Source organism: Sciurus carolinensis, chromosome 11, assembly GCF_902686445.1.
Source record: "Sciurus carolinensis chromosome 11, mSciCar1.2, whole genome shotgun sequence".
Lineage (NCBI taxonomy): Eukaryota > Metazoa > Chordata > Mammalia > Rodentia > Sciuridae > Sciurus > Sciurus carolinensis.
In genome coordinates this window covers 9544496-9556513 of record NC_062223.1, presented here as the reverse complement: position 1 = coordinate 9556513, position 12018 = coordinate 9544496, and the positions used below count along the sequence as shown (strand labels likewise).

Genomic DNA, 12018 nt, shown 5'->3' with positions numbered 1-12018 from the left:
AGCCTAGGGCTGAGAATAAAGCTCAGTGAACTTGTCTGGTGAACTTGAAGCCCTGCATTCCATTCCCAGCACCGGAAAGAAAAAGAGTTTTGTGTTCTAGTAGAGAAACAGTGCTCAAAATGAGGTCCATAGACCCTTAGATCCCTAAGACACTTTTCAAGGAGATAGGAGGCTGGAGCTATTTTCTCAGTAATGCTGCTTTGTTTGCCCTTTGCCCTGTCTTGACACTCGCTCTAAAGGCACAAGAGCAATTGGGTAAAATTGCAGCCCAAATGCACCAGAATGCACCAGCAGTCATCACCCTGTGGGTCCCATGTGTTAACCAGCTTTCCATCACTGCCACAAAATACTTGAGACAATCAGCTTGGAAGGAGCAAAGATTTATTTTATCCCATGACTTCAGGGGTTTCAGTCCATGGTTACTTGACCCTATTGCTTTTGTGCCTGTGATAAGGTAAGAGCATGCAGTAGTGGGAGAGGAAGAGACCAGCGGCCCCCATCCCCTGCAAGGGCATGCCACAGGGACCTGACTTCCTCCCAGGAGACTCCAGCACATCAGTAGTGCCACCAGGGATCCAAGCCTTTCACTCACGAGCCTTTGGGGGACACTCATCCAATCATACACCACATGCAAACATAAGAGAAAGCCAGCTTCACTTAAGAATGTCCCTATGGAAGCAGTAAAAACTGCTGTTACTGTCACCCGTCCCCAATGCACATTTGTGTGATGCTGTGATGAAACGGGCAGTGTACATGGGGCATTTGCAGTCCACAGAGAAGCACAGTGACACATGCCTATGAACTATGCTACTTTTTCACAGGACACCATTTTTTTACTTGAAAAAATTGTCAAATGGGTTGTTGAGACTCAGGTATTTGCAAGGCATCTCAGTTACTAGCAAGGTGAACCTGCGGCTTCAAGGAAGAGCCCAAGGATCATTGCCAACAATAAAACTTGAGCTTTCAAGGGAAAATCAGAATTCTGAAAAAACCTGCCTCAGTCCCTGTAAGTCTAACAACTTCCCAAGTCTTAAAGACTTTTTGAAGAGAAAAGAGGTGGCATTAATGATCTTGAGTTTTAATGTTGTATAAGGGCACTTGTCTCTTGCAAAGGATTTGCATAACTGAGTAAATCATCATTTTCCAAATGACCAATGCTTGAGGCTACGAAACCAAGCTGGATAAAAGATCCATTCAAAGAACAGACCAGTGGATTGGATTTTACTATTAACTTTCTATCTTCAAATAATTTAACTGTACAAAAGAAATGCAGGGCTAGTACAAAAAGTTCCTATATCCCTCACCTAGTTTCTCCCAGTATTTATCTTTGTCATATTACATTTATCAAAACTAAGAAATTATCATAACTGGGCACAGTGGTACACACCTGTAATCCCAGGGGCTCAGGAGGTTGAGGCAGGAGGATCTCGAGTTCAAAGCCAGCCTCAGCCACTTAGTGAGGCCCTAGGCAACTCAGTGAGATCCTGTCTCTAAATAAAATATTAAAAAGGGCTGGGGATGTGGCTCAATGGTTAAGTGCCCCTGGGTTCAATCGCCAGTACAAAAAAAAAAAAAAAAAAATCACAGATTTCATTCTGATTTCCTGCTTTTTCCATTGATGTCCTTTTTTCATTAATTGAGTGGCCTTATTGATATGGTTTAGAATTCTACTTTGCAACTAACCTTTAAGATACCCCATGGGGTTGCGGTTGTGGCTCAGTGGTAGAGTGCTCGCCTAGCACATGTGAGGCCCTGAGTTTGATCCTCAGCACCACATAAAAATAAAATGAAGGTATCATGTCCACTTACAACTAAAAAAAATATTTAAAAAAAAAGATACCCCATGGACTAGGGTTGTGGCTGTTTGGTAGAGTGCTTGTCTGGCATGTGTAAGGATTCAATCCTCAGCAACACATAAAAAAAAAAAAATAAAGGTATTATGTCTATCTGCAACTAAAAAATTTAGGGGAAAAAAAAAAAGCTACCCCATGAGCCAGGCATGTTGGTATGTGCCTGTAATCCCAGCAATTTGGGAGGATAAGGCAGGAGGATCACAAACTTAAGGCCAGCCTCAGCATCTTAGTGACACCCTATCTCAAAAAAAATAAAAAGGACTAGGGTTGTAACTTGGTGATAGAGTGCCCCTGGGTTCATTAATTAAAAAAAAAAAAAAAAAAAAAAAAAGCTATTCCTTGTAGGGTTTGGGTGTAATATCAAAGAAAGATAAACTGTAATCTATACTTACCAGAAAAAAACTTAAAATGTTTCTCCTTTTTCCACATACAAGTCTGGATTTTTTTTTCATCTACTCCTCCAAACCAGTATTTTTCAATAAATGGAATACACAAATGGGCATGAGAACCCACCCTTCATCTATGAGGCCGTACATTAAAAAGATTTGCAGGGCTGGGGAGATAGCTTAGCTGGTAGAGTGCTTGCCTCGCAAGCACAAGGCCCTGAATTCGATCCCCAGTACCTAAAAAAAAAAAAAAAAAAAAAAAAAAAAAAGATTTGCAGAGGTCTGGGATTTGTAGCTCAGTGTTAAAGCGCTTGCCTAGCATGTGCTAGCATGTGTGAGGCTCTGGGTTTGATCCTCAGTGCCACATTAAACAAACAAACAAAGGTATTTGTCCATCTACAGTAAAAAAAATAAAAATAAAGATGAAGCAGAAAAATGTGAAAATAAACAAATTACAGTATTGTGTCCATCTATAATTAAAAAAATGTTTAAAAAAATATTTGCAGAAATGTAAATCATAGCATCTCCTTCATACACTGCTACTAGGAATATTAAGTAGTACAGCCACTTGGGAAAACAATCTGATGGTTCCTCAAAAGGAACCTAGAATTCCACTTCTGGGTTATACCCAAGGCACATGAAAATACAAAGTCTAGCATGCCTCTGTCCATAGTAGCACTGTTCACAGTAGCTAAAAAGTGGAAACAACCCAAGTCCATCAACTGGTGAGTAGATAGATAAAATGGGGTCTCTTCTTAGGTTTGAATATTGTTTGGCAATAAAAAGAATGAGATAGATCCATGCTTCAACAAATATGAACCTTTAAAACATTATGCTAGCTGGGCTGGATGCAGTGGTCCATATCTGTAATCCCAGAAACTTGAGAGGCTGTCAGGAGGAAGGCAGGTTCAAAGCCAGCCTCAGCAACTTAGCAAGACCCTGTCTCAAAATAAAAAATAAATAAATAAAAATAAAAAGGCCTGTGGGTGTGGCTCAGAGGTCGAGTACTTGCCTGGCATGCAGGAGGCCCTGCACTACAAAAAAATGAAACAAGTTAACAAAAACATTATGCTAAGTAAAAGATGCCAGTTACAAATGACCACTTACTGTATGATTCCGTTTATATGAAATGTCTAGAACCAGAAAGTGTGTATAAAATATATGAAAAGCCCCTCAATCAGAAAGTAGGTAAACGACTGCACAGGGCAAGAGAAGAGAGGGGGGCGGCTGGGACAACTGAGGATGCCTTTGTGGCATGGTGAGAACATTCTCATTCAGTGCTGATGGTTACATGACTCCAAATGTGCTAAAAGCCATTGCATTATGTGCTTTAAATGGGTGAATTTTATGGTATTTGAATTATATCCCAATAAAAATGTAATTTAAAAAACTATGCCATCTCATGAAAATATTTTGGTTTTGGAAAATATATTTTTCATTAAAATGTATGTTTGTAAATACACAATCCATTATGTTATTATGAACTAATACATATTTTTTAATATCTGCTTTAACTCATAATATGGTAAATATTGATATCTAAACAAAGCTGTTTGGGATCCTTAATAATTTTTAAGCATGTAAAAAGTTCCAGAGACCAAAAAATGTGAAAATCATTGTAGTGAAGGGAAAGAGATAATAAGCAAAGTAAGTGAGAAGATGATACATAGTCATTCCTTGAAATCTGATCTCTTCTTGAAGGTACCTTAGAAAGCAGGAGCCTGTATTTCATTTTTAAATGGGAAAAATATCCATGCATTTTCAGACATCCAAGAACCTCAGCCAGCTTCCTCAGATATCACCGCACCACTCTTAAATATCTCTATGATAGTCCACCAAGAATTTTTTATTTTAATCAAGAAGAATTTAAAATACCTGTAATTTAATTTTAAATACATTAATACTCATCAATGGGTGTTTTTCTTTTTAGCAGGGTACCAGGGATTGAACTCAGGGGCACTCGATCACTAACTGAGCCACATTCCCAGCTCTGTTTTGTATTTTATTTAGAGATAGGGTATTACTGAGTTGCTTAGCACCTCGCTTTTGCTGAAGTTTGCTTTGAACTTGTGATCCTCCTGACTCAGCCTCCTGAGCTGCTGAGATTACAGGCATGTGCCACTGTACCCAGCTAATAGGTATTTTTAATATGCTGTAACGGTGCTGTAGTACTAAATACAGATGGCTTTGTTCTGTACTGTAAAAGATTTTATAAATGATATGTAAAGATAACAAAGATAATTTTGAAATTGGACCCAAATTGGTAGTGCCCCAGATACCTTAAAGAAGCAAATACTGGGGCTGGGTTGTGACTCAGTGGTAGAGCACTTGTGAGGCACTGGTTTCAATCCTCAGCACCACATAAAAATAAGTTTTAAAAAAATGGTATTGTGTCTATCTACAACTAAAAATTTTTTTAAAGTCGGGGGGAGGGGAAGGAGGGAGGGAGAGGAGGGAGAAAACAAATGCTGGAGCCTATGACAGCTAAATCTTGCCAGGTGCCAGGCACATGCCTATAATCCCAATGGCTCAGGAGGCTGAGGCAGGAAGATTGCAAGTTTAAGACCAGCCTCAGCAACTTGTGAGGCCCTATGCGTTAGTGAGACCCTAACTTAAAATAAAATACAAAAAAAGGCTGGGGATGAGGCTCAGTAAAGCACCCTGGCTTTAATCCCTAGTACCAAAACAAAAAGAAAGTTAAATCTTTGGGAAATAGTGGAAAGATGAGAATAATCATACACTGTGCTTGAAAGGGGCCAGACTGCTGTGACCTACCTCCCCATGCACTGCTGCTCCCTGCCGTCTGCACTTGCCAATTCCTTGTGGCAAGGTGATTATCCCAAATGTTCAGATAGTGCATTTGGAATAGAAATGTTTGCAGATGTGTATAGCACATATTTGGATGGTGAAAGTCCAAATAACAAGGGCTGTTGCTATTGGAAGGTGAGATGTCCTGTGTGAAAAAATGTAGGCTAAGGGGTGAGGAGTGCTGGGTGGATGAAGTTAGCAAGTTGCATGTGGTGGTCTGGAGAGCTCGAATGGAGAAGATGCACAGACTTGGAGGGAGTGAGTTTTGCATATACATTCCAGGTGCCTGGAAAGCCAGTGGAAAGCTCTGCACAGGCATGGCTTGGATGTGCCAGGCTTGATTCAAATATGTACAGCTAAAACTGGTGAGATGTTGGGAGTGAGATGTTGTAGTCTTTAGGAGTTGTTTTTCTTGGTTTCAGGGGTCAAAAAGAATACTTCGCTCCAATGAGATCATCCTGCCAGCTAGTGGCCTGGTAGAGACCGAGCTCCAGTTAACCTTCTCCCTTCAGGTAAGAATCTTCTAGATTTTCAGTCTAACATGCCATAGCCAGTCTTTTCCCCAAACAGTGCTTGAACCTGGTCACTGTTTTCCCCAAGAGCAACCAGAGCCCATCTTGGGCAGGAAAGAACAAAAGTCACCTACCTACCTAGAGGTTTACGGCAGAGTCCAGAGAAGTACTCAGTCTGCCACAAGGGGGTGCTCAGACCAGATAGACTGCTGAGATGTGCGCTGCAGCTCAGTCTTCTTTTCCCTCCCCTTAGATACCGCAATAGCCATTTACTGTGCCCTGCCACCTACCCACCACTCTCCTTAGTAACCCACAGCACACAGCCCAGCAGTCTCCTGTTACCCTCCCCTTGGTGATTCCCATCCTCCTCCTCCTCATCCCCTCAGCACTTCTCTCACCGTAATCCCAGTAGCCCACTTTGAAACACGGGGAGGAAACCTGACCAGGAGCAAGGGAAGAGGCAGTTCTGAACCTGTGTGGAGCCCAGAATTGTTGGGGAGCCAAGCACCAGGCAGAGCTAGCCCCTCCATCACTTCTCTGTCCCCTGACCAGCCCCTGCATAGACAGGAGAAACAGAAGCACACAAGGGCTGTGTCCTTTAGCAGGGCCCCAACCCCGCAAGACCTGGTGGCTTGGCAACTGTCTGGATTCTGTTTGTGCTCCTAGTACCCTCATTTCCTTAAGCGAGATGCCAACAAACTGCAGATCATGTTGCAAAGGAGGAAGCGGTACAAGAACCGGACCATCTTGGGCTATAAGACCTTAGCTGTGGGACTCATCAACATGGCAGAGGTGAGCAGAGAGCAATCTCAAACTTCTGACCTGTCGGTCAGAGAACCAGGAGATGTGCAGGGCCCAGCTGTCCATGCCCAACATGTGATTTCCCCAGCCTGCTAGCAGGTGTTCAGTTTTACTGTGTAAGTTAATTATTTTGTTTAAAATTCAGGGCATACCTCTTTTTTTAAAAAAAAATTTTTTCTTAGTTGTAGATGGCCACAGTAACTTTTATTTATTTATCTATTTATTTATTTATTTATTTATTTTAGTTGTCATTGGACTTTTATTTTTTTTATTTATAGGCAAACCTGAGAATTTAACCCAGTGCCTCCTACATGCTGGGCAAGTGCTCTGCCACTGAGCCACAACCCAGCCCCTTATTTATTTTTATGTGGTGCTGAGGATCAAACCCACATGTGCTAGGCAAGTGCTCTACCACTGAGCTACAACCCCAAACCCTGGGTATACCTCTTTTATCAATTACTTTCTTCTTCACAAAAAGCTTTTTCTTTAACTGTTTTGTTGTTGTGGTTGTGGTTGTTTGAGATGGGGGTCTCACCTTGTTGCCCAAACTGGCCCCAAACTCCTGGGCTCAAGTGATTCTCCCACCTCAGACTCCAAAGTAGCTGGGACTACAGGCTTGTACCACTTTATCCAGCTGTAACTTTAAAAATAAATTAATTTCATTATGGAAAAGTTGAAAGAAAAATATGAAGAATTTTTGTGTTCTAAATTCACCAGCTTATTTTGTTAGCATATTACCACCATTACCTCATTATCCTCTGTGTCCCTTATGTGTATCACTTTCTTTTCCAAACCATTTGAGACTAAGTTGCAGGCAAGGCACCCCATTGCACATTAGTGGTAGTGCACTAGGTTAATTTCCTAAGAACAAGATGTTCTCCTACCCAAGCTCCATGCCACCATAATAATCAGAGCTGACACCATGCTGCCCCGGCCCCCAGTCAGGTGGTGCTGAAGTCTCAGTAGCCTCCAGGGGCCCAGAATCTGATTGAGGAATCCAGGTGGTGTTTTGTTGCCGAGTCTCTTTGACCTCTTTCAGTCCGCAGAGTCCCCAGATTTTCCTTGTGTTTCATGATCTTTCTGTGTTTGAGAGTCCAGGCTTCTTACTTTATTGAAGGTTCTTTGGTCAGGTTTATCTTGCCATTGTCTAAAAATTAGGTTCAGTTTGTGCATTTTTTGGCAGAATTACCCACCTAAGTAGGGTTGCTGCACAGTGTTCTTTTGTGCCTTGACTGGTGGTAATAACTTTTATCACTGAGCAAAGATGGTATCTGCCAGGATTTTCCACTATAAAATTAATGAGTACTTTGTACTTATTAACAACAAATATTCTATGTAGAGTTATTTTGAGGCTATCTGACTATCTTTTTCACCAACTAGTTTTAGCGTCTATTAATAATGCCTGCCTGAACTGGTTAGTACTTTGATGCTTGCTGAACTGTAACTATCTAGTCCCACCCTTCCTCCTATATTTCCAGTTGTGTCTGTAGTAAGATGGAGCATTCCCTTCTCCCCTATTTACTAATTGATTTACTTATTTGTATCAGTTATGCACCCTGGGTTTCTAAAAGGACATTTATTTGATGGGGTTTAATATGCTACTACCTTTTTTATTTTGATGTTCCAGTTGTCTCAGATCTGGCCAGTGGGAGCTCCTGAAAGCTGGCTTCCATGCTCTTTTTGATATGGCCCTTCTTTTTTTTTTTTTTTTTTTTTTTTTTTTTGCGGTGCTGGGGATCGAACCTAGGGCCTTGTGCATGCAAGGCAAGCACTCTACCGACTGAGCTATCTCCCCAGCCCTCCTTCGTTCTTTACATACTTTACTTTCTGGCACAAAATATTCCATGCTCATCTTGTTCTTTCCCTAACCCAACTCTGGAATGAACTCATTCTCTGAGAAGTCCTGGGTTTTTGTAGTGGAGAATAGTATTTTAAAACCAAAATGTGGGCTGGGGATATAGCTCAGTTGTTAGAGTGCTTGTCTCACATGCACAAGGCCCTGGGTGTATCCCCAGCACCACAAAAAAAAAAAAAAAAAAAGAAAGAAAGAAAGAAAGAAAGAAAGAAAGAAGCCCAAGATATGCTGGCTTCCCTGAGTAACCTTCATTACTCCCACTGTGCCTCTGCACAGGGAAAGCTGGGAAGTACACGTGTGTGCGCGCGCACATGCGCGCACTTGCAGACACACCTGTGCCATGTTCCTTCCACCTGACCTCTTACCGTGAGCACAGAGTGGTAGCTTCAGTTCCAGCCTCACCTGTGGACTTTCCCAGCTGTCCCCTTTCACATTTCTAACTGCCTTCTCCAGCAGGGAGAAGCAGGCTCATTTTTCTCAGCACTTTGTTGCTTGTGCAGTTCTCTTAAGTGCCAGTGAGTCTCCTCAGCCCTAACAAAGGCTGAGGAGCCTCCAGTCAATTTTTTGTCATTATTGTTATTACCAGGGATTGAACCCAGGGATGCTTAACTTCTAAGCCACATCCCCATCCCTTTTTTCAATATTTTTATTTAGAGACAGGGTCTCACTGAGTTGCTTACGGCCTCACTAAGTTGCTGAGGCTACCTTTGAATTCATGATACTCCTGCCTCAGCCTCACGAGCTGCTGCTGCAAGTTAGTTTTAAAAATTATTTTGTACTTTAGTAAATTAAATAAGGAAAAAGTTTGTGTCCTACTAGAATATGTGAGATAGTCCCAACCCATCTTTCTGTCCTTTTCAGGTTTTGTACCAGAGTGAGAGATTGGGAGTCGGTGGATTAAAGCCAACACTCCCATTTCCCCCACTATGTCAAATCCTGCCATTTCCCTATGTTCTGTAGCCCTTATTCCTCATTGCCAAAGTCAAATGACCACCACTTGTAGGATGGGCCCCACCAGCCTTGAGAACTAGTTTCTCTGTGAAGTGCTTAAGCTAACATGCAGTCCTAAGGATTAGCAATCATTTTCAGTCTCAGATCTGGATTAGTATCTCTAAGTACATGGCCTTGACCAGTGATTGGCACTTTTGGAGATAGTTTTTTTGGTTTGAGTGTTTTATTTTGTTTGAGATAGGATCTTACTACATTACCCAGGCTGGCCTCAAATTCCTGGGCTCAAGAGATCCTCCTTCCTCAGCCTCTCATGTATCTGGGGCTACAGGCACATGCCACTGTATCCAGCTTGGCAATAGTTTTAAAGTAAAAGTTTGAAGGCAGCAGGAGTCCAGTAGGTGTGGACTTGGAAGTGAGAAGGAGAATGTGCCCTTGTTGCGGGTTTGCATGCTCATTTGTACTAATAAAAACAACAACCCTGTAACCCGCATGAAGGTGCTTCCATGGCCACTCTGCTTGCAGGTGATGCAGCACCCTCACGAAGGTGCTCTGGTGCTTGGCCTGCACAGCAATGTGAAGGACGCCTCAGTGCCAGTGGCAGAAATAAAGATCTACTCGCTGTCCAGCCAGCCCATTGATCATGAAGGAATCAAGTCCAAGCTGTCTGGTGAGATATATGCAGTGTCTAGGGACCCCACAGGAGATAAGGGTGCCTGTCCCCTGATATCTGTCCTGGGAAAGCTGAGCAAGGCCTTCCTGAAATGTGTCCAGGCAAGAGAAGCTTGGAGATCGCTGGAAATACAGTATGGCCATGGCCATGGCCTCCCCTCAGTTCCTCTGCAGCCCATTTCTGCTGCCTTCTGTTCATCCAAGTCTCTCAGGTGGATGTTCCAGGACAAGGCTGTCTCACTCAAGTTGTCTGTTCCAGATCGTTCTCCTGATATTGACAACTATTCTGAGGAGGAGGAGGAAAGCTTCTCATCAGAGCAGGAAGGCAGTGATGATCCCTTGCATGGGCAGGTAGCTTCCCACAGCCTTTTCTGTGGAGTGTCTGGAAAGCTTCTGGAATTTCATGGCCTCGTTCCATCCCCTGTCCACTTAGGACCTGTTCTACGAAGATGAAGATCTACGCAAAGTAAAGAAGACCCGAAGGAAACTGACCTCAACCTCAGCCATCACGAGGGTGAGCCACCCAGGTCCTGGGCATGCTGCAGCTGAGACTTTCCTCTGGGGTGGGAGGGGAGTGGTACATTTAGATCTAATGGGGCTTTGAAAATCTGTCAGCTCGTGGTTATTCCATCAAGATTCCCATGCAGCCCCAAGTCCCTACCCCGCTGCCCACAAAGAGTCAGCTTGGTAGGAAGCCACCATGGCAGTCAGAGCAATGCAGGCTCCAGGTTGCAGTACAGAAGAAAGGCAGAGTGCACTTGTCAAGAGTTGGGAACAGATGCAGTGCTTCCTCAAGGAGAATGCCTCAGACCCCTCACTTGCCCTCTCCAGGAAGGTGCTACAGAGAGAAGGCTAGCTTTCTCTAGGATTGCGGCTGGTTGTCCTTTACTAAACTTGCCCAGAAATAATAAGCAACTGCCTGCAAACTCCAGAGCTGTATTCACATTATAGTTCCTGCTTCATGGATCTATAACCCTAGACAACAAATTCCTTTGGATTATGTCTCCTGCAGAAGGTTTCTGCAACAGTCCCTCATTTTTGAGAAATTCAAGTTCAACACTGAGAAGCTAAGACCTGAACTTTCCAGGGACCTCTGACTGAACCCAAAGGCCCTATGCCAGCATGCAGGAGTCAGGAATGCCAGGGGATTTTAGGAGAAAAATTCCCAGTTTCGTTTTCCCCAAAGGCATCCTGATTCTCTTTGAGTGCAGAGCCAGCCTAGGGACTGACACCCTGAGAATGAAGGTCCCTTCCCCTTTGGGGTGAAGCATAGACCATCCCTTCCAGAGGTGTGTCCAAGCCTGGCAGCCCACCATAAAACAAGGCTATCACCTCTGCAGGCAGTCTCAGGAGTCCCAAGGGCCTGTGTTTCCATATAAACCCTCAAGACAGTGACCTTGATTTCCCCTCCACATCAATGACTGGGGAACGTGAAAACTGCTCCCTTATCCCAATGTAGCTAAGCACACTGGCACCCAGAGCCCCAACCCAGCCCCTCCCTCCATAGCCCTCTGAGAAGGTAGAGTGACTGAAGGGTCCCTCCTTGCCATGGCTCCTTGGTCTGGACTTTTCTCTTTCCTGCTCTGTAGCCACAAGGAGGCCCACACGGAGGCCCCTGGGATTTCTAAGTCACCTCTTCTTATGTTCCCTGCCACAGCGTCCCCCAGTATACAACCAGAGATCAGTTTCCCTGTTGACATCCTCCCTCAAAGGTGGTTCTGGATGTGGTAGACACTCTCCAGTTGTGTTTCTGGAGTCTGGGCAATTGCCCTTGGCTTCTCTCTCAACCAAGAGCATGTTCTAGATGTTAATCTGTGTGCTGTGCTGACTGTCTTAAGCTTCTCTGTCATTGTGAACTCAAGTTTTTTCCCTGCTGCACAGGCCCTTTCTACCCTCTTTGAAGGCCTGTCAGTCTTATTTGCAAGTCAGTTGTATCCATCCCCAGTTTGAGTCTGTCATTCAGGTAAGAAATACTTACGGCCACAAGCTAAGTCTGGAGCCCCAGCAGGAAGCAGAGATCAGGGAGGCTGGTCAGTGCTGTCAGGGAGCTTAAGTGTCTGCTTACACGGACTCCTCTCTGCATGTAGCTACAACACAGCAGGATGGCAGTGTGAGGCAGAGCTTTACATAAGGGGAAGGCAGCCACATCTTAGTGTCTCCAGTGAGATGCCAAGAGATGGCAC

At 43.7% G+C, this 12018-nt stretch overlaps 1 protein-coding gene across 1 annotated transcript in view; it reads left to right on the top strand.

Annotated features, from left to right (window-relative positions):
• Nucleotides 1–12018, top strand: part of Pacs1 (phosphofurin acidic cluster sorting protein 1) — a 180801-nt gene that overhangs the window by 148001 nt on the left and 20782 nt on the right. The window contains exons 3-7 of the mRNA XM_047516147.1: nucleotides 5470–5559; nucleotides 6226–6351; nucleotides 9689–9833; nucleotides 10095–10186; nucleotides 10269–10349. Coding sequence (XP_047372103.1) covers nucleotides 5470–5559; nucleotides 6226–6351; nucleotides 9689–9833; nucleotides 10095–10186; nucleotides 10269–10349 — 534 coding nt within the window. The remainder of the gene's footprint in view (nucleotides 1–5469; nucleotides 5560–6225; nucleotides 6352–9688; nucleotides 9834–10094; nucleotides 10187–10268; nucleotides 10350–12018) is intronic.